This window comes from Thalassophryne amazonica, chromosome 9 (assembly GCF_902500255.1).
Source record: "Thalassophryne amazonica chromosome 9, fThaAma1.1, whole genome shotgun sequence".
In the NCBI taxonomy this organism is placed as follows: domain Eukaryota; kingdom Metazoa; phylum Chordata; class Actinopteri; order Batrachoidiformes; family Batrachoididae; genus Thalassophryne; species Thalassophryne amazonica.
Window position 1 is genome coordinate 60,514,825 of NC_047111.1, and position 22,481 is coordinate 60,537,305.

At 44.5% G+C, this 22,481-nt stretch overlaps 2 protein-coding genes across 3 annotated transcripts in view; one reads left to right on the forward strand and one right to left on the reverse strand.

Annotated features, from left to right (window-relative positions):
- Nucleotides 1-7,724, forward strand: part of bicdl2l (bicaudal-D-related protein 2-like) — a 20,613-nt gene extending 12,889 nt beyond the window's left edge. For both annotated transcript variants that reach the window (XM_034178168.1, XM_034178167.1), the window contains exon 6: nucleotides 6,799-7,724. In XM_034178168.1, coding sequence (XP_034034059.1) covers nucleotides 6,799-7,140 — 342 coding nt within the window. In that variant the 3' untranslated portion in view covers nucleotides 7,141-7,724. The remainder of the gene's footprint in view (nucleotides 1-6,798) is intronic.
- abhd11 (abhydrolase domain containing 11) overlaps nucleotides 7,443-22,481 on the reverse strand; it is a 20,826-nt gene continuing 5,787 nt past the window's right edge. Inside the window, exons 5-6 of the mRNA XM_034178169.1 lie at nucleotides 21,495-21,676; nucleotides 7,443-9,501 (exon numbers count right to left, since the gene is read on the reverse strand). Of these exons, the coding sequence (XP_034034060.1) occupies nucleotides 9,366-9,501; nucleotides 21,495-21,676 (318 nt within the window). The 3' untranslated portion in view covers nucleotides 7,443-9,365. The remainder of the gene's footprint in view (nucleotides 9,502-21,494; nucleotides 21,677-22,481) is intronic.

Below are 22,481 nucleotides of genomic sequence, written 5' to 3' on the forward strand. Positions count from 1 at the left end.
GATCAGGAAAACGCAGAATTGCCACCTTGACCGATATGATCTAGAAGACCCATGATATGGTCCTTGCTGACAGAGGAGTGAGTGAGAGTCACACAGCCACTTCTACAGGCATTTGTCAGGAGATAATTCAGTAGGTTCTGATGGGAGAACTGGGAATGACCAACTTTCAGCACGATGAGTCCCAATGCTTCTCACAGCTGATTAGATACGTACAAGGTTCCAGATGTTCAGGAAGAAACTTTGGCTTTTTGAAACAGATCTGGATAACTTCATGTGATGATTCTCGACCATGGATGAGACCTAGGCCCGTCACTTCAAACCAGAGTCCAAATAACAGTTGAAGCAATGGAAACGTGGGTTTATCTTCTGCCAAAGAAAACCAAAGCTCACTCCTTTGCTGGAAAAGTCATGGCCTCCGTCTTCATGGTGCATCATCATGGTGGGCTATATCCAAAAGGGTCATACCATCAATGCTTGCCTTTTGCGACAAATGCAGGAGAAAATAAAGTGGAAGCAGCGTGGAATGCACTGACGAGGTGTTCTGTTTCACCAGAACAATACTCTTGTCCACATGTTGGTCATCTCAATTCATGAATTCTTGAATGTGGCTTCAAACTTGTTTTGAACCCACCTTATTCTTATCTGGCTCCTTCGGTCTTCTATCTGTTTCCAAATGTGAAAAGGCATCTTGCTGGAACTCATTATAATACTGATAATGATGTCATACCTGCAGTGGATGACTTCCTTGAGCTCCAGGATAGGACCTTCTGTGAGAACGGTATTAAGGCACTGCAGAAATGCTGGAAAAAGTTTGTGGACTTACATAGAGATGTTGAAAAATAAAGTATTACATTAATTACATTAATTCAGTTGTGGTTTTGTCTTGGTCAGGCTCAAAACCTTTCAATCACCCCTTGCATATATTTTTGCATTTTGTAAAATTTGTCTAAACAAAGTGGCGGCTTCAACTTTTTTTTTCGAGGTGGGGCAGGCCATGATTTAGTGGTGAGGTAACAGATTTTGTAGTAGATGTGCAGGTATGTATTTTGAAGGGAATTTTGAATGTAAAATTATATAAATGTCAATTCATATATATACATATACACACAATAGACGAGGGCTTGAAGTCACATTTTTTTTCTTTTTAAACCAGTTTGTTCTGAGCAGAATTTGCATTTTTACATTTCTGTTTTTTCCCAAACCAGCTCATCCCAAATTAAATACTGGTTAATAATGCTCTCTGTACGGCCATGTGACATCACAATATATATTTTTCAGACTGTATTTTTTTTTCTCTGGGCCCCTCCCCAATTGGACCGGGAGTGACATGTTTAGCTGCATGTTCTCCTTGAATTGCTGGCTGTCTGAGTGGTGTCCAAAAAATGAGGTGGGCTTCATAAATAATTGGCAAAGCTTCTGGGGAAAACCTGGTCTTGTTAGGAGAGACGGCATCCATCCCACTTTGGATGGAGCAGCTCTCATTTCTAGAAATCTGGCCAATTTTCTTAAATCCTCCAAACCGTGACTATCCAGGGTTGGGACCAGGAAGCAGAGTTGTAGTCTTACACACCTCTCTGCAGCTTCTCTCTCCTGCCATCCCCTCATTACCCCATCCCCGTAGAGACGCTGCCTGCTCCCAGACCACCAATAACCAGCAAAAATCTATTTAAGCATAAAAATTCAAACATAAAAAATAATATAGCACCTTCAACTGCACCACAGACTAAAACAGTTAAATGTGGTCTATTAAACATTAGGTCTCTCTCTTCTAAGTCCCTGTTAGTAAATAATATAATAATTGATCAACATATTGATTTATTCTGCCTTACAGAAACCTGGTTACAGCAGGATGAATATGTTAGTTTAAATGAGTCAACACCCCCGAGTCACACTAACTGCCAGAACGCTCGTAGCACGGGCCGAGGCGGAGGATTAGCAGCAATCTTCCATTTCAGCTTATTAATTAATCCAAAACCCAGACAGAGCTTTAATTCATTTGAAAGCTTGACTCTTAGTCTTGTCCATCCATGTTGGAAGTCCCAAAAACCAGTTTTATTTGTTATTATCTATCGTCCACCTGGTCATTACTGTGAGTTTCTCTGTGAATTTTCAGACCTTTTGTCTGACTTAGTGCTTAGCTCAGATAAGATAATTATAGTGGGCGATTTTAACATCCACACAGATGCTGAGAATGACAGCCTCAACACTGCATTTGATCTATTATTAGACTCAATTGGCTTTGCTCAAAATGTAAATGAGTCCACCCACCACTTTAATCATATCTTAGATCTTGTTCTGACTTATGGTATGGAAATTGAAGACTTAACAGTATTCCCTGAAAACTCCCTTCTGTCTGATCATTTCTTAATAACATTTACATTTACTCTGATGGACTACCCAGCAGTGGGGAATAAGTTTCATTACAGTAGAAGTCTTTCAGAAAGCGCTGTAACTAGGTTTAAGGATATGATTCCTTCTTTATGTTCTCTAATGCCATATACCAACACAGTGCAGAGTAGCTACCTAAACTTTGTGAGTGAGATAGATTATCTCGTCAATAGTTTTACATCCTCATTGAGGACAACTTTGGATGCTGTAGCTCCTCTGAAAAAGAGAGCCTTAAATCAGAAGTGCCTGACTCCGTGGTATAACTCACAAACTCGCAGCTTAAAGCAGATAATCCGTAAGTTGGAGAGGAAATGGCGTCTCACTAATTTAGAAGATCTTCACTTAGCCTGGAAAAAGAGTCTGTTGCTCTATAAAAAAGCCCTCCGTAAAGCTAGGACATCTTACTACTCATCACTAATTGAAGAAAATAAGAACAACCCCAGGTTTCTTTTCAGCACTGTAGCCAGGCTGACAAAGAGTCAGAGCTCTATTGAGCCGAGTATTCCTTTAACTTTAACTAGTAATGACTTCATGACTTTCTTTGCTAATAAAATTCTAACTATTAGAGAAAAAATTACTCATAACCATCCCAAAGACATATCGTTCTCTTTGGCTGCTTTCAGTGATGCCGGTATTTGGTTAGACTCTTTCTCTCCGATTGTTCTGTCTGAGTTATTTTCATTAGTTACTTCCTCCAAACCATCAACATGTCTATTAGACCCCATTCCGACCAGGCTGCACAAGGAAGCCCTACCATTAATTAATGCTTCGATCTTAAATATGATCAATCTATCTTTATTAGTTGGCTATGTACCACAGGCTTTTAAGGTGGCAGTAATTAAACCATTACTTAAAAAGCCATCACTTGACCCAGCTATCTCAGCTAATTATAGGCCAATCTCCAACCTTCCTTTTCTCTCAAAAATTCTTGAAAGGGTAGTTGTAAAACAGCTAACTGATCATCTGCAGAGGAATGGTCTATTTGAAGAGTTTCAGTCAGGTTTTAGAATCCATCATAGTACAGAAACAGCATTAGTGAAGGTTACAAATGGTCTTCTTATGGCCTCAGACAGTGGACTCATCTCTGTGCTTGTTCTGTTAGACCTCAGTGCTGCTTTTGATACTGTTGACCATAAAATTTTATTACAGAGATTAGAGCATGCCATAGGTATTAAAGGCACTGCGCTGCAGTGGTTTGAATCATATTTATCTAATAGATTACAATTTGTTCATGTAAATGGGGAATCTTCTTCACAGACTAAGGTTAATTATGGAGTTCCACAAGGTTCTGTGCTAGGACCAATTTTATTCACTTTATACATGTTTCCCCTAGGCAGTATTATTAGACAGCATTGCTTAAATTTTCACTGTTACGCAGATGATACCCAGCTTTATCTATCCATGAAGCCAGAGGACACACACCAATTAGCTAAACTGCAGGATTGTCTTACAGACATAAAGATATGGCTGACCTCTAATTTCCTGCTTTTAAACTCAGATAAAACCGAAGTTATTGTACTTGGCCCCACAAATCTTAGAAACATGGTGTCTAACCAGATCCTTACTCTGGATGGCATTACCCTGACCTCTAGTAATACTGTGAGAAATCTTGGAGTCATTTTTGATCAGGATATGTCATTCAATGTGCATATTAAACAAATATGTAGGACTGCTTTTTTGCATTTGCGCAATACCTCTAAAATTAGAAAGGTCTCAGAATGATGCTGAAAAACTAATTTATGCATTTATTTCCTCTAGGCTGGACTATTGTAATTCATTATTATTAGGTTGTCCTAAAAGTTCCCTGAAAAGCCTTCAGTTAATTCAAAATGCTGCAGCTAGAGTACTGACGGGGACTAGAAGGAGAGAGCATATCTCACCCATATTGGCCTCTCTTCATTGGCTTCCTGTTAATTCTAGAATAGAATTTAAAATTCTTCTTCTTACTTATAAGGTTTTGAATAATCAGGTCCCATCTTATCTTAGGGACCTCATAGTACCATATCACCCCAATAGAGCGCTTCGCTCTCAGACTGCAGGCTTACTTGTAGTTCCTAGGGTTTGTAAGAGTAGAATGGGAGGCAGAGCCTTCAGCTTTCAGGCTCCTCTCCTCTGGAACCAGCTCCCAGTTCGGATCAGGGAGACAGACACCCTCTCTACTTTTAAGATTAGGCTTAAAACTTTCCTTTTTGCTAAAGCTTATAGTTAGGGCTGGATCGGGTGACCCTGAACCATCCCTTAGTTATGCTGCTATAGACTTAGACTGCTGGGGGGTTCCCATGATGCACTGAGTGTTTCTTTCTCTTTCTGCTCTGTATGCACCACTCTGCATTTAATCATTAGTGATTGATCTCTGCTCCCCTCCACAGCATGTCTTTTTCCTGGTTCTCTCCCTCAGCCCCAACCAGTCCCAGCAGAAGACTGCCCCTCCCTGAGCCTGGTTCTGCTGGAGGTTTCTTCCTGTTAAAAGGAAGTTTTTCCTTCCCAATGTCGCCAAGTGCTTGCTCACAGGGGGTCGTTTTGACCGTTGGGGTTTTTCTGTAATTATTGTATGGCCTTGCCTTACAATATAAAGTGCCTTGGGGCAACTGTTTGTTGTGATTATCCTAATTTTAATGAGTTTATTGTGACTATATGCCTTTGTGATGAACAGAACCACTTCTATTTATGCTAATGATGTCTAATATACAGTAGTGTTCAGAATAATAGTAGTGCTATGTGATTAAAAAGATTAATCCAGGTTTTGAGTATATTTCTTATTGTTACATGGGAAACAAGATACCAGTAGATTCAGTAGATTCTCACAAATCCAACAAGACCAAGCATTCATTATATGCACACTCTTAAGGCTATGAAATTGGGCTATTAGTAAACAAAGTAGAAAAGGGGGTGTTCACAATAATAGTAGTGTGGCATTCAGTCAGTGAGTTCATCAATTTTGTGGAACAAACAGGTGTGAATCAGGTGTCCCCTATGTAAGGATGAAGCCAGCACCTGTTGAACATGCTTTTCTCTTTGAAAGCCTGAGGAAAATGGGACGTCCAAGACATTGTTCAGAAGAACAGCGTAGTTTGATTAAAAAGTTGATTGGAGAGGGGAAAACTTATACGCAGGTGCAAAAAATTATAGGTTGTTCATCTACAATGATCTCCAATGCTTTAAAATGGACAAAAAAAAAAAAAAAAAAAAAAAAAGACACGTGGAACAAAATGGAAAACAACCATCAAAATGGATGGGAATAACCAGAATGGCAAAGCCTCACCCATTGATCAGCTCCAGGATGATCAAAGACAGTCTGGAGTTACCTGTAAGTGCTGTGACAGTTAGAAGACGCCTGTGTGAAGCTAATTTATTTGCAAGAATCCCCTGCAAAGTCCCTCTGTTAAATAAAAGACATGTGCAGAAGAGGTTAGTTTGCCAAAGAACACATCAACTGGCCTAAAGAGAAATGGAGGAATATTTTGTGGACTGATGAGAGTAAAATTGTTCTTTTTGGGTCCAAGGGCCGCAGACAGTTTGTGAGATGACCCCCAAACTCTTAATTCAAGCCACAGTTCACAGTGAAGACAGTGAAGCATGGTGGCGCAAGCATCATGATATGGGCATGTTTCTTCTACTATGGTGCTGGGCCTACACATCGCATACCAGGTATCATGGATCAGTTTGGATATATCAAAATACTTGAAGAGGTCATGTTGCCTTATGCTGAAGAGGACATACCCTTGAAATGGGTGTTTCAACAAGACAATGACCCCAAGCACACTAGTAAATGAGCAAAATCTTGGTTCCAAACCAACAAAATTAATGCCTTGCAGATGTGAAGAAATCATGAAAAAACTGTGGTTATACAACTAAATACTAGTTTAGTGATTCACAGGATTGCTAAAAAAGCAGTTCGAACATAAGTTTTGAGTTTGTAGCGTCAACAGTAGATGCTAATATTATTGTGAACTCCCCTTTTCTACTTTTTTCTTTTTTTTACTAATAGCCCAATTTCATAGCCTTAAGAGTGTGCATATCATGAATGCTTGGTCTTGTTGGATTTGTGAGAATCTACTGGTACCTTGTTTCCCATGTAACAATAAGAAATATACTCAAAACCTGGATTAGTCTTTTTAGTCACATAGCACTATTATTATTCTGAACACTACTGTATGTCTGTTTGTCCTGTGAATGTTGACCTTCCCTGAGCTTGAAAGAGCCTGGTGAAAGTCATAATTACATGTAGCTGTCATTAAAACAGTTGGATTAGGTCAGGATGATGTGGCAGCATTTGGACCAGAATTTCATCAGATGTTTGTTTCAATAAAAGCTGATTTATAAGTACTGTTTTGATGCCTTAGCATTTCACAGGCACTCGTGGTATTTGCTGTGCTCTGACCACCTGTATTTTCCCCTGACTTGCCCCAGGAGGATGTTCAGAAAATGATCCAGCATCAGATGCAGTCAAAGCAAGCAGAAGAATTGCATAAGAAGTCATCAAAGCTGGGCATTCTGAGAAGAAACAACCGACAGCCCATGCAGCGACCTACCAACTTCCCCGTGCCACAATACAACCCGCCATCAACCAACACAAGCCAAGTGTTTGTCAACAGATCCTCAGCATCTGCTCCTTCAACCCCCACAACACCTCCTTCCACCCCCCAGCGCAACACTTGGAAGGATAAATTCAGGAGGGCCAAAACCAGTAACTATGGAGACCAGGAGGGGGCAGAGCAGGACGACGGCTTCCAGGTTGTATCGTTGGATTGAAGCAATACAGTGCAGCGATTTACAACGTCTGAACATAATCTGAACAATGTGTGACTTGCATTTGTTTTGAGAAGTGTTTTGCTGTATATTAATGTATGAATTGTGTCGGAGAATGAGCCAGGTAATGTTGTCAAATTTTTAAAGCTGTACACTGAAATTACTGAAAGATGCTCAACAGTTTCATTGCTGAATCGTCACAATAAAAAATTAATTAATTAATTAATAAAGAAAAATGCTATAAACTCTTCAAATGTCTTTATTTGTTTATACATTGTAAATACTGTGTAACTTCTATATGTATCTTTCAAATAATTAGAATTATTACACCTACATAACACCACCACTGTGGTAACACTGTCAACACAAGAAAACTCACAAAGGGTTGGTGAGGAAAAACAAAAAACACACACACAAAACAAAACAAAAAAACAGCATGTTCACAATCAACAATTCACAATGCTTAAGTGAGGGTTACAGGCTAAAAACGGTTCATAAATTCACTTTGCTGTATTGTTAAAGTTATATGTCTTTTTCTTTTTTTTTTGCACCAAGGGGGCCTGCATTCAAATGTTACCAAAAACAATCCATTTAAAAACGTGTAACAAGACAAACCTGTCTAAGGGACTACCGGTTTAAAACTGTAACTTGTAAAATTAATAAAACACATTTTTACCCAATTTTGTTGATTTTATAATAGACGTAAACATCAAGCTCCATATATACTTGGCAGGTATTATAGTTCATGTAGAACAGGGAACCCAGCCGCCACTTCACAACAATAGTCTTGAGTACAAGGTTTTAACAAATTTTGCAGCGATGAAACAAGAGCTGTAGACAAAAGAGGCACATACAACTTTTTAAACACCCTGCTTATTCACACAAACATGGCAGTTTTACCAGACGTGTACTGTTCAAACCCGTTAAAACAGAAACACTGTTACGAATACATAAGAACATACATTATTGCAGCATACATTTGTAGAAGACCCATACAGCCACGAGCTTTACATATGAAGATATGTGGGATCAAACATGTTTCATCAAAACATTAGACTAAAATACACTACAGCGTTACCACACAGCGATAAGCAAGTATAGTAACATTTATCCTGAGAGGGTCAGGAAACACTTAGCAATACTATGTGAGTATTTTCGATTGTTGTTTGTACACTGTGATGCTGTCATAAGAACAACAGAGTTGTAAAAGAATAACTGAAAGAAATTCCTCAACCTCGACATATAGAGAGGGTATAAGAAAAGAAGACAATAGCTCCAGATTGAAATACTGACCAAGAAGCTGTGAAGCAGCAAACGCCCCCTCAGATCTGTGTACAAGGGTATCACCTCATAACCTAAATAGAAAGGTGAGCTAGTAGCTGACAAGTGCAATGGGGTTAGTTGTAGAAGGTGTTTATGGGCTCATATGATCTTGCACGAAATTGCTTCATATCCTAATTAAAATACAAATTAGGTCACTGTTGCGATGGCAATCATTGACGCCAATGGAACAACCCATGTACAAAATTTGGTTAGCATGGCATTAAAAGTCTTGGAGGTATAGTGGCAAATGTTTGGACTATATACCTCGCTGATACCTTGTTTGGGTGGGCAGGGCTATAACAAAGCAGTATTATTAACAAGACCTTTAGTTTCTAAAACAAACCAACTATAAACACAAAGTTGGCATTACAGCATCTACAGAGCTGTGAGTATCCTGACATATGATACCACACACACTGTTTTAGTTTGCAAATTCTTCCCCGACAGTATCTGTAAGAATGTAGTCTCAGCTAATAGAGCGTTTGCTTTCATTACTCTAACATCTAAACTTTAATATACATACATGTGAATTATACTGGCATTAATATATTCAGCATCAATGGTTGTGCAAGTCAGTTTCTTTGGATTAGTACACACATCCGAAGCATCGTTCATATATTAAAATGTAAATATTTTCATTGTTTTTGAATACCTGCCAATCTACAAAAATAAACACACCTACAATCCAACAAATCAAGCAAAACAAAAAGCTGCTGTCCATTACAGTATTATTATATATTGTGAACAGGTCAAGGGGTGTATTTGGTCCAGTGTTGGCAATTATGAGCATCGTTAATGATGCGTCTTGCTGAGGCTGCTGAGTGGTCACCTTTAGGTCAAGCGAAGGCTCCATTAAAGACGCCGCCGAGCACAAAACCAATGTTTTAGGTGACAGCAGGATGAAGCTAGGACTGGAGGAAGGAGATGATTGAGCTGATGAAATCTAAAGGTTTATCTGCGTGGATCCAGTGGCTCGCATCTGGGATGTACTGGATGTCGGCGCAGGGGAACAACCTCTGGATTGTTGGGTAATCTTCAGAGCTGGATGAGATGAAGTGAAGACATGGAGAAGGATGGACAAGAACATCAAATAGAGAGAAGCTGACCAGGCAGCACTTTTATTAATAAAGGTGTATTTACACATTCAAGTTGAGTAGCCACAGATTGACCTATATGAAATGGAAAAGCAATAACAATGAAAAGGTACTTCTATATTTTTTCCTTTCTGTTATCAATGATTGATTGCTGATGATAAGTGATCAATAGCTGGTAATTTTTATTTTTTAGTCAGTATATATACTGTACATGTATTCTAAGTCCTCTCGGCTGCTCCCTTGTTTACACTTGGGGTTGCAACAGCAGATCCAAGGTGGATCTGGATGTTGAATTGGCACAAGTTTTATGCCTGATGCCCTTTCTGACATAACTCCATATTACATGGAGATGTGTAGCAGGGGTTGGATTTGAACCAGGAATCTTCTGCACTGAAACCAAGCGCACTAACCACCTGGCTACCACCTCTCCCTCAAAATACAATTTTCCAATTTCTTCAGCTGTAACCTGAGGCTGTAAATGCACAATATTGTGCAAATGCTTTATGCACACTTGAAATGCAAAATAAAAGTTGTTACATGCTAAATATATGTAAATCAACATAAGTAAAACGCAACCAGTTTTCACCTTATTTAGGAGATAATCATTATTTTTTAAGGTGGCCCCCTTCGATTTATAAGCGAATCAGGTTGTATTAAATCAGGTTTCTACAACAATTTTATTCAGTGGTCAGCAGTAACTGTCTTTGTGCTACACTCTGTAGCCCTACAAAGAAATTTTTAAAAAGATAAAAGAAACTGAAAATGACCTTATAAACTTTGTGTCTGTTTGATTACAGTGAAGCAAATCTTCACATTAGAACTTCTTAAATTGGAATATTTTGACATTTCAAATTATGTTATTTTTGTTCTAAAGGATTATTAAACAAGCACGAGGTCTGCACGGAAAATATCAGACTGAGGTGCTGGCAGTACAGGCCGAGCGCAGCAAGGTCCGTGCAAAAAACACAGAGGTCTGGTATTCCTGTACAGACAGAGCAAGCGATGTTAATAATTCATTCATTATACAAGCGAAGCGCTGTACAGCAGCGTGAAGCTCGTTCATGGCACACTGTGGCCCAAACAGGAAGTGCCAAATTTTGAATCCACAGTGAAACAGGAAATGTCAAATGTTGAACAATTCCTGGCATGGGTGGAACTACAGCGGAGGCAAGAGTTGCACTGGACTCCCCTGAAATCTGATTGGACACAGATGATTGACATTTCACGGCACCACACGTCTGGTTGAAAGAGCTGCAATTTGAAATTAGTGTCACATTGACTGCTAGGTTCCTCTTGTCCAGTAGTTGGTGCTGTGTACCATCATTTCAGATGAGTATCCAGTACGGATAAAGCATTTTTGCCGAGCACGAGCATGATCCGAATAAAATTCATCAATATCTGTGCTCGTGCTGAAGGAAACTCCTGATTGGCTAACTGACTGTCTTCACGCTCAGCGATTGGCCAGTCACACACAGCGCCCGCCCCTCCCTACACAGACACGTCTGTCTGCAGCTTCTCTCACACACAGACACACAGGATCTCTCTCTCTGTGTTTGGCTTGACTCCAGCTCACGTTGCTGTACTCCATATACACATGTTTAAGCTAACAGACAGCAGCTGCTTCATGCTCTGGCTTATTTGTGCAACAGATAACTGAAACAATCCTTCAAATGGTGATACAAGCATCAAATTCAGCACAAATAGACCTTAGACATTACACTTTTGGAAAAAACGACTGACCACATAGCTTTTCAATGTCAATAGTGCAGCATTTAACTCAAAAAAATCCTTCAAATGGTGATGCAAGCACCAAATTTGGCACAAATACACCTTAGACATTACCTTTTTGAAAAGGCAGGGTGTCCATTTGAATTTCCAATAGGCAGCCAGGTAGGGGTCAATTGAAGAATTACACAGGGGTCGAAATTTAAAATTGCTCCAATCAAATTGAAAACTATACCACATTACTTGTCTGATCATAAAGATTCCAAAAAGGTATAGTTTGGACTATCTATGACTGAATGTTATGGAGTTATGGGGTAAAAACAGCAAGAACGGTGACAAAGGTCAATTTCAGGTTGTACGGGGTCAAAAGTTAAAGTGTCTCCGATTTTGGTAAAAAGTGAAGTAAATTATTGGTTGAGCTAATAGGATTAATAAATGGAATACCTTTGACAGTGCTGAATGCTTGGTCTCCAAAGTAAAGGTCAAACAAGGTCAATGTAACATGAACTAAGCATGACACATGATACAAACTGTTATTTTTTATGAAACCCGATTAACTCAACCAATAATTTGCATCAGTTTTTATTTTATTTATTTATTTATTTTTACCAAAATTTGAGTAATTTTAACTTTTGACCCCTGTACAAACTGAAACTGACCTTTCTCACCATTCTTGCTGCTTTTACCTCATAACTCCATAACATTCAGTCACAGACAGTCCAAACTATACCTTTTTGGAGTCTTTTTGATCAGGCAAATAATGTGGTGTAGTTTTCTATATGATTGGTGTTGTGTGGGCCGCTGAAGAGGAGGTACTGCTGGCCCACCACCACCAGAGGGCGCCCTGCCTGGAGTGCGGGCTCCAGGCACCAGAGGGCGCTGCCGCCTTATGGGAGCAGCCTGGGTGACAGCTGTCACCCATCACTGGACACAGCTGTTCCACTCAGCACAGAGGTATATCAGGAGGACGGCGTCTCCACCTCAGTGCTGAGATATCGCCTTTAGACTGAGGTAACGTACTCTGCATTTATATTCTGATTAAAAGACTTGTTAAACCTTTTCAGGACTGCTGATTACTGAAAGCTAAATTGCTTGGATAAGTACTCACCTGCCTGCCATATTGTGACTAGAGGTGGAGGCGGCTTCTCCCCTCTCCGTTACTGGGTGCTGTCGCATCCACGCCTGTGTTGTTGCTCTCTCCCGCCAGCAGTACCGGATCCGACGAGCGGAGGCAGTGGCCACCTGGGACTTCGGGACTTGGCGGTTCCAGTATTTCCAGGGTTCGGTGGCAGAGGAGATCTGGGTGGTTTCGGTTCGACTGAGACGGACGTCTCCTACCTTCGAGCCTGCCCACACGACACCAGCGGATTCGACCCCAAATTGTGATTGTTGTATTCATTGTGCTCGTTTCACAATAGTAAACCTTGTTATTCACCTTCCTCCATTGTCCGTTCATTGCGCCCCCTGTTGTGGGTCCGTGTACCTACACTTTCACAACAGGATATCTCGGCCAGCGTCATGGACCCCGAGGGGCGTCAACCGGCTGTTGAACGGCCAATGGAAGACCAAGGCGCGTCGGCGGCTTCGGGAGGGGTAATCGGTGAGTTGCAGCGGATCCTCACCGCTTTCACCTCTCGGATCGATTTAATGACCGAGCAGCACGTTCTCCTAAACCGCAGGGTGGAGGCTCTCGCCGCACAAGTGGAGGCGCGCCCTCCGGGCGCCGCTGCGGCTCTCCCTCCCGAGGACCCTGCGCGTGAAAGTGACGTTCCACTGGTCGTTCAACGGTCCCTTCCTCCGTCCCCAGAAGCATACATAAGCCCTCCAGAACCGTACGGAGGCTGTGTGGAGACGTGCGCGGATTTTCTGATGCAGTGTTCGCTCGTCTTCGCACAGCGTCCCGTGATGTACGCGACTGATGCTAGCAAAGTAGCTTATGTAATAAATCTGCTTCGCGGGGAGGCACGCGCTTGGGCTACAGCGCTCTGGGAGCAGAACTCACGGCTCCTTCATACATACGTTGGGTTTGTACGGGAGCTCAGAACGGTGTTCGACCATCCCAACAGAGGAGAGTCCGCTTCAACCGCGCTACTGTCAATGAGACAGGGGCGTCGGAGCGCAGCTGCCTATGCAGTCGCCTTCCGCATCGCGGCGGCGAGATCCGGCTGGAATAGCACTGCCCTCCGCGCCGCCTTTGTAAACGGACTGTCATTGGTCCTAAAAGAGCACCTGGTGGCGAAGGACGAACCGCGGGACTTAGACGGGCTCATCGATCTGGTCATGCGACTTGACAACCGGTTAGAAGAATGCCGTCGGGAACGAGGCGAAGGGCATGGCCAGGCACGCGTCGTCCCTCTCCCTTCCGGTTCCGATCGAGCTCCGCCTTCCCCACGCTCCACAGCCCCTGCGCTCCGTGGGGTCACAGCTCCCCCTACTGACGAAGCTAGGAACACGAGTAGGGCAACATTTAGGGCACCAGATGCACAGAGGAGATGGACCCACGGAGCGTGTCTTGTTTGTGGTTCAATAGAGCACCATGTGAGAGACTGCCCCGAGCGGTCAAACGCCAAACGCCCGCCCCTAGAGACTGGGCCAGGGGTGGGCCAAAACATTCACGTGGGACACACCCACATTGCTACACAACTCCCAGTCACGATCCTGTTTGAGGATTCAACCCTGAAGGCCCCAGCACTGGTGGACACGGGCTCTGAGGGGAATCTGCTTGACAGTAGATGGGCCAGGGAGATAGGGCTCCCTCTGGTGGCTCTTACCTCGCCTGTGCAGGTTCGGGCGCTAGATGGCTCCCTACTCCCACCAATCACGCATAAGACACCTCCAGTAACTCTGGTGGTGTCAGGTAACCACCGGGAGGTGATCGAGTTCTTTGTGACTCAGGCCACCTCCCGTGTGGTTTTGGGTTTTCCCTGGATGCTAAAGCACAATCCCCGGATCGATTGGCCGTCCGGGGTAGTGGTTCAGTGGAGCGAAACCTGCCATCGGGAGTGTCTAGGTTCCTCGGTTCCTCCCGGCTCCCAAGCTAAGGAGGAGGTCCGAGTCCCGCCCAATCTGAAGGCGGTGCCGGCGGAGTACCATGACCTCGCTGACGTGTTCAGCAAGGATCTGGCTCTCACGCTTCCTCCCCACCGCCCGTATGATTGTGCCATTGATTTGGTTCCAGGCAGTGAGTTCCCGTCCAGTAGGCTGTACAACCTCTCACGGCCGGAGCGTGAATCAATGGAGACCTACATCCGGGACTCATTAGCTGCCGGGTTGATCCGGAATTCCACCTCTCCGATGGGTGCAGGTTTCTTTTTTGTGGGTAAAAAAGATGGCGGGCTTCGTCCATGCATTGATTACAGGGGGTTGAACAAAATCACGGTTCGCAACCGATACCCGTTGCCCTTGTTGGATTCAGTGTTCACCCCCTTGCATGGAGCCAAAATCTTCACCAAGCTGGATCTTAGGAATGCGTATCATTTGGTTCGGATCCGGAAGGGAGACGAATGGAAGACGGCATTTAACACCCCCTTAGGTCATTTTGAGTACCTGGTCATGCCGTTCGGTCTCACTAATGCTCCCGCGACTTTCCAAGCGTTGGTAAACGATGTCTTGCGGGACTTCCTGCACCGGTTCGTCTTCGTGTATCTAGACGATATACTCATCTTTTCCCCGGATCCTGAGACTCATGTCCGGCATGTCCGGCAGGTTCTGCAGCGGTTGTTGGAGAACCGCCTGTTTGTGAAGGGCGAGAAGTGTGAATTCCACCGCACTTCTTTGTCCTTCCTGGGGTTTATCATCTCCTCTAACTCCGTCGCCCCTGATCCGGCCAAGGTTGCGGCGGTGAGAGATTGGCCCCAACCCACAAGCCGTAGGAAGCTGCAACAGTTCCTCGGCTTTGCTAATTTCTACAGGAGGTTCATTAAGGGCTACAGTCAGGTAGTTAGCCCCCTGACAGCCCTGACCTCACCAAAAGTCCCCTTCACCTGGTCGGATCGGTGCGAAGCCGCGTTCAAGGAGTTGAAACGGCGCTTTTCGTCTGCACCAGTTCTGGTGCAGCCCGATCCTAGCCGCCAGTTAGTGGTTGAAGTGGATGCCTCGGACTCAGGGATAGGAGCGGTGCTCTCCCAGAGCGGGAAGACCGATAAGGTCCTTCACCCGTGTGCCTATTTTTCCCGCAGGTTGACCCCCGCTGAACGGAACTATGACGTCGGCAATCGGGAACTCCTTGCTGTGAAAGAGGCCCTCGAAGAGTGGAGACATCTGTTGGAGGGAACAGCCGTGCCATTCACGGTTTTCACTGACCATCGGAACCTGGAGTACATCAGGACCGCCAAGCGGCTGAACCCCAGGCAAGCCCGCTGGTCACTGTTCTTTGGCCGTTTTGACTTCCGGATTACCTACCGTCCCGGGACCAAGAATCAAAGATCGGATGCATTGTCCCGGGTGCATGAAGACGAAGTCAAAACGGAACCGTCGGATCCCCCGGATCCCATCATCCCGGAGTCCGCTATTGTGGCCGCCCTCACCTGGGACGTGGAGAAGACCGTCCGGGAGGCCCTGACCCGTGACCCGGACCCCGGAAACGGACCAAAGGACAGACTATACGTCCCACCAGAGGCTAGGGCTGCAGTCCTGGACTTCTGTCACGGTTCTAAACTCTCCTGTCACCCTGGGGTGCGAAGGACCGTGACAGTCGTCCGGCAACGCTTCTGGTGGGCATCCCTGGAGGCCGACGTCCGGGACTACGTCCAGGCCTGTACCACCTGCGCCAGGGGCAAGGCCGACCACAGAAAGACCTCAGGGCAGCTACAGCCACTGCCCGTGCCTCATCGCCCCTGGTCCCACATCGGCCTGGACTTTGTCACGGGTCTCCCGCCGTCCCAGGGACACACCGTCGTCTTCACGATAGTGGACCGTTTCTCCAAGGCGGCCCACTTCGTGGCCCTCCCGAAGCTCCCAACGGCCCAGGAGACAGCAGACCTCCTGGTCCACCACGTCGTCCGTCTGCATGGCATACCATCAGACATCGTCTCCGATCGCGGTCCCCAGTTCACCTCGCACGTCTGGAGGAGCTTTTGCCGGGAACTGGGGGCCACGGTCAGCCTCTCGTCTGGGTACCACCCCCAGACCAACGGGCAGGCAGAGCGGGCGAATCAGGAACTGGAGCAGACACTTCGCTGTGTGACAGCCGCGCACCCGACGGCCTGGAGTACCCACCTGGCCTGGATCGAGTACGCCCACAACAGCCAAGTGTCATCAGCCACCGGCCTCTCCCCGTTTGAGGTGTGCTTGGGGTATCAGCCCCCCTTGTTTCCGGTGGTTGAGGGAGAGGTCGGTGTGCCCTCGGTCCAGGCCCACCTACGGAAGTGCCGTCGGGTATGGCGTGCCGCCCGCTCTGCCTTGTTGAAGGCCCGGACGAGGGCGAAGAAACATGCAGACCGGCGGCGGGCCCCGGCCCCCAAGTATCGTCCTGGGCAGGAGGTCTGGTTGTCCACCAAGGACATTCCTCTGCAGGTAGACTCACCGAAACTTCAGGAACGGTACATCGGACCTTACAAGATCCTCAAGGTCATCAACCCCGCCGCAGTGAGGCTCCAGCTTCCGGCCTCACTGCGGATCCATCCAGTTTTTCATGTTTCCCGGATCAAGCCCCTTCACACCTCACCCCTCTGCACCCCGGGTCCGGCGCCGCCTCCTGCCCGGATCATCGACGGGGAACCGGCTTGGACTGTACGCCGGCTCCTTGATGTCCGTCGGATGGGCCGGGGTTTTCAATATCTGGTGGACTGGGAGGGGTACGGTCCCGAGGAGCGCTCCTGGGTGAAGAAGGGCTTCATCCTGGACCCGGCCCTCCTGGCCGACTTCTACCGTCGCCATCCGGACAAGCCCGGCCGTGCGCCAGGAGGCGCCCGTTGAGGGGGGGGTCCTGTTGTGTGGGCTGCTGAAGAGGAGGTACTGCTGGCCCACCACCACCAGAGGGCGCCCTGCCTGGAGTGCGGGCTCCAGGCACCAGAGGGCGCTGCCGCCTTATGGGAGCAGCCTGGGTGACAGCTGTCACCCATCACTGGACACAGCTGTTCCACTCAGCACAGAGGTATATCAGGAGGACGGCGTCTCCACCTCAGTGCTGAGATATCGCCTTTAGACTGAGGTAACGTACTCTGCATTTATATTCTGATTAAAAGACTTGTTAAACCTTTTCAGGACTGCTGATTACTGAAAGCTAAATTGCTTGGATAAGTACTCACCTGCCTGCCATATTGTGACTAGAGGTGGAGGCGGCTTCTCCCCTCTCCGTTACTGGGTGCTGTCGCATCCACGCCTGTGTTGTTGCTCTCTCCCGCCAGCAGTACCGGATCCGACGAGCGGAGGCAGTGGCCACCTGGGACTTCGGGACTTGGCGGTTCCAGTATTTCCAGGGTTCGGTGGCAGAGGAGATCTGGGTGGTTTCGGTTCGACTGAGACGGACGTCTCCTACCTTCGAGCCTGCCCACACGACACCAGCGGATTCGACCCCAAATTGTGATTGTTGTATTCATTGTGCTCGTTTCACAATAGTAAACCTTGTTATTCACCTTCCTCCATTGTCCGTTCATTGCGCCCCCTGTTGTGGGTCCGTGTACCTACACTTTCACAACAGATTGGAGCATCTTTTAATTTTGACCCCTGTCCCTGCCTGGCTGCCTATTGAAAATTCAAGTGGCCAATCAGTTTATTTTTTAAAGAGTTAATGTCTATGGATTATTTGTGCCAAATTTGATTCTTGTATCACCATTTTCAGGATTCCACTCTAAAAATTCTCTTATCTGCTGCACTATATATGAGATGTAAGTTGCTGTTCCTCAGTATTTCTGAATTGCCCTCAAAAGTATTGGAACACTTGGCATTTCACACATTTTAATTTGTTTACTTTTTTCTTCCAAAATGATCTTCCTTAAACTCAAACTGAAAGCAAATCTCTACAACTTGATATAAATTAATTAAAAAATACAGCTTCCTGATGAAGGAGGATTTTCTTAAAAAGAAGATCTGAAAGTTCAGCTACAATTTGACAGAAAGTACATTTGAGATGAAAGCCTAGATTTGATGTTTTGGTGAAAGAAACTTTTGTATTTCTTCATAATTGATGTAAATAAAGTCCAAGACATATTCAGTGACTTGGAAATGTTCATGTTTCCATCCCCTGGCTTGTCTGAAGAAAAGTGGCAATAAAACTGATTTACAGGTTTTATCAAGTTTTAGACATTTGCTTTCAGATTGAGTTTGAAAAGATAATTTTAGAATGTTTTATTCTTTATATATGTTTTCTATTTCTTGTATTAAGATGTGTGAAATACCGTTTTCCAATACTTTTGGAGGGCACAGTATCCGAACCTTATGATGAGTGCAAAATGAGTGTGGTATTACTGTTTTGTTTAAGAATGTTTAATTTTCACTGTTGCTGCACTTTGTGTCAAATCATAGTCATTATCGTACTGATATAATAATACTGAGATAGAATAATTTGGCCATATTGTACAGCTCTGTCAGCTAGCTGAAAACTTTGAATATTAATTTACATCTACATTAAAAAAATGCTTAAAGTGGCAGGAGGTTAAGAGGGCTGTAATTAGGGGGGTCAGCTGAAAGGCAAAAAAGAAAAATGCTTAAAAAGGCAGTGGGTATGGGGGGCAGAGCCTCCCTTCAAAACCTGAAAGGCAAAAAAAGGAAAATGCTTAAAAAGGCGGGGAGTATGGGGGGCGGAGCCCCCTCAGAACCTGAAAAGTTTTAGCCATGCTAATGCCCCCCTAAAGCATTTACCAAAAAAATCTCTGAAAGGTGTAAATGACACGGTTCGATCGCGAGGAGCTTCTAGGCATGTGAGAGGCAAATAAAGAAAAATGCTTAAAAAGGTGGGGGCCTGGGGGGGCAGAGATCCCCCAGAAATTGAAAGGTTTTAGTCATGCTAATGCTCCCCTGAAGCGTTTTACTGAAAAAAGTCTGAAGGACCTAAATGACAAGGTTAGATGATGAGGCGCTTCCAGGCATTTGAGAGGCAAATAAAGAAAAAATGCTTAAAAATGCAGGGGGTCTGGGGAGAACCCCCCCAGAAGCTGAAAGGTTTTAGCCATGCTAATGCTCCCCTGAAGTATTTACTAAAAAAAAAGTCTGAAGGACCTAAATGACATGGTGAGATGCTGAAGCGCTTCGCTTGTTCATCTCCATGACATACGAGGTCTGTTAGAAACGTATCGTACCTTTTTATTTTTTTCAAAAAATATATGGATTTGATTCATATGTTTTTACGTCAGCCAAGCTTGAACCTTTGTGCGCATGCGTGAGTTTTTCCATGCCTGTCGGTTGCGTCATTCGCCTGTGGGCAGGCTTTGAGTGAGCACTGGTCCACCCCTCTCGTCGTCGTTTCATTGCGAGGAAATGGCAGAATGATTAGGGATTTTTTTTCCATCAGAATTTTTTCAGAAACTGTTAGAGACAGGCAGCTGGAAACCATTAGAAAAATTTATCTGGCTTACGGTGAAAATTTTACGGGCTTCACAGAGAATAAGGAGTGTTACTACAGCTTTAAGGACGGCCCACAATGGCGCACGGCGCGCTGCGCTCCAAGCCGCCATCGAGAGGCAGAAAACACCACATCATTTCTAAACGGATGGCTGTGTGGAGCCGGAACCGTCGTGTGCAATTTCTCTGGTTATCACAAGAGCTGGACATCAGCCATTTTCCAGCAGATTTCACTTTTAACAAGAGATTTTGTCATGGAAAGCCGCGCGGAGGCTTCGCGCGTCATGACCGATTCGCTGATGAAGCGACAAAGGAACACCTCCGTTTCAGAGTGTTAGAGGACAAGCCCAGCTCTCCACAATTTCTCTTATACTCACTCGACTGGTAAGCACTGAAAGCCGAGATAGGCATGTCCCAACTTGTCCTCTAACACTCTGAAACGGAGGTGTTCCTTTGTCTCGCTTCATCAGCAAATTGGTCGTGACGTGCGAAGCCTCCGCACGGCTTTCCATGACAAAATCGCTTGTTAAAAGTGAAATCTGCCGGAAAATGGCTGATGTCCAGCTCTTGTGATAACAAGAGAAATTGCACACGACGGTCCCGGCTCCACACTGCCATTCGTTTAGAAATGATGTGGTGGTTTCTGTCTCTCGATGGCGGCTCGGAGCGCGGCGCGCCGTGCGCCATTGTAGGGCGTCCTCAAAGCTGTAGTAACAGTCCTTATTCTCTGTGAAGCCCGTAAAATTTTCACTGAAAATTATATATATATATATATATATATATGTACACACACACACACACATCTGACATGTCTTAAACCAAAACTGGCCGTAAAAGTGATTATATGTATGCCAAATGATCCTTACATTTAGTTTGATCTTTGAAATTAGTCCTTCCATTTTATCAATGTTTTTAAAACCTTTTGAATTAAAGCTGAAAATGAAGACTCTAAGCAAATTTTGCTAATTTCATTGCAGAAGCAAATTTGTCACTGTCCAAATACTTATGGACCTGATAATATGTCAGATTGTCTGAGACTGCAAACTAGTAACTAAGCATCTTAGATGAATGTAGTGGAGTAAAAATACAATATTTGCCTCATAACGTAGCAGAAAACAGAATTATCATATTGACTGGAATATAAGATCTCCCTGATTATAAGACGAGCCCATTTTCAAGACAATTTTGAAAAAAACACATTCTAAAGACCAAATGTTTTTTTTTATATATTTTAAAATAATGCAAATAAAAGCACACTGAGTACAAAAAGAGTGGCGCAATAAAGTGCAAGCTGTGTGTTATGATAATGCTTGTTACTTTGTTACTTCAAAGTGTTACATGCTGGTTATTGTGGAGCTCTTGTTATGTACGTAAGTGATTGTGATGTTAAAATGAAGACGCTACATTCGGCACTATGAGCGTAAATTGTATCTCACTGACAGATTTTCATCTCGTTTGGCTCTTATGGGTGGCTGAGAACAAAAAGTATTGTCACCACCTGCTGTTGTGGGTGTATATAACATGTGATAGTCTCGTCCCCATTTATGACAATGGCCCTGTGATTTTCAGTTGTACTTTGTGGGGGAAGCAAAACAACCTTGTCTTGTATTCAGGCCAATATAGTACACAAATAAAGTACAAATTCAGACGTAGGTATAGTAATATTACACAACAGTTGTATCATGTAGCACTGTGTGTAGTGTCATATCTCCTTACTTGATGTAAGCAGAACTGGCTCCACCCAAAAACAGCGTAGGCCCGTCATAACTTGTGTCAAAGTCGGGGAAACTAATCAGCTCATTGAGGTTCGCTGAGATGGCGTCCAAGTTGACTCTCCAAGAGTAGTGACCATTCTGCTCCTCCAGGTTAGTCAGGAGGAACTGACGCACCGAGTGTTCCTGAGGGACAAATGGACAGTGGACAAACGTTACAGCACCCATCAGCTGACAGAAGAGAACATTAGATCTTTCTCACATCAACAGGTGAGAATGTGAAAGATATAAAAAGGAAAAGCTATACACACAGCTTCCAAAAGCTGTAAAACATTATTTTTGTGAGGCACATCTAGATCACATTTAAATTTTTCCAGGCTCTTCTCCAACCCAAGTACTAACTCCACAGAAGGGGGGGGGTTCACAAGAAAACCTTCTGTTCTTGCTTCAATTTAGCAAAGAATACCCTATATTTACCTATCCAGAGACTGAAAAACATAGATGATAAAGTTTCTGTGTAGGCTCTCAGTTGTCCAGGTGGTTTCCATAGTAGAGAAGCTTGAATGTTCGACTGGACTGGGTTGCTTGACGCGAGGACCTTTCGCGTCAAGCGAAACGTCCCCCTCACCCCTGAGAGAGGGGTCAAGGAGGCATTCTTTGTGAAACGTTTGAAACCCAGCCTTAACTGGGGAGGGGGTCGGAAACATGCTTTGTCCCCTGTTTACAATGGGGTACTCAGGTCAGAGGAGTTTCAGTCCTTTGTTTATGGTAATGAGTCATTCACTTCATCAGAAGAGTCATCAAGGGAGCCATCAAGAAAGGCATCCATCCCATCATTAGGAGTGACAGCTGCCCTGTCATTAGGAGAGCGCTAACTAGAGCACAATAGTTGCTAATTAGAGCTATTGTTTAGTCACTAGCCTATAGCAGTCTGCCTCTCAGTAGGAGGGGTCTGGTTAGGTTTAAAACTCCAGCTTTTGTTGGCTTCTGT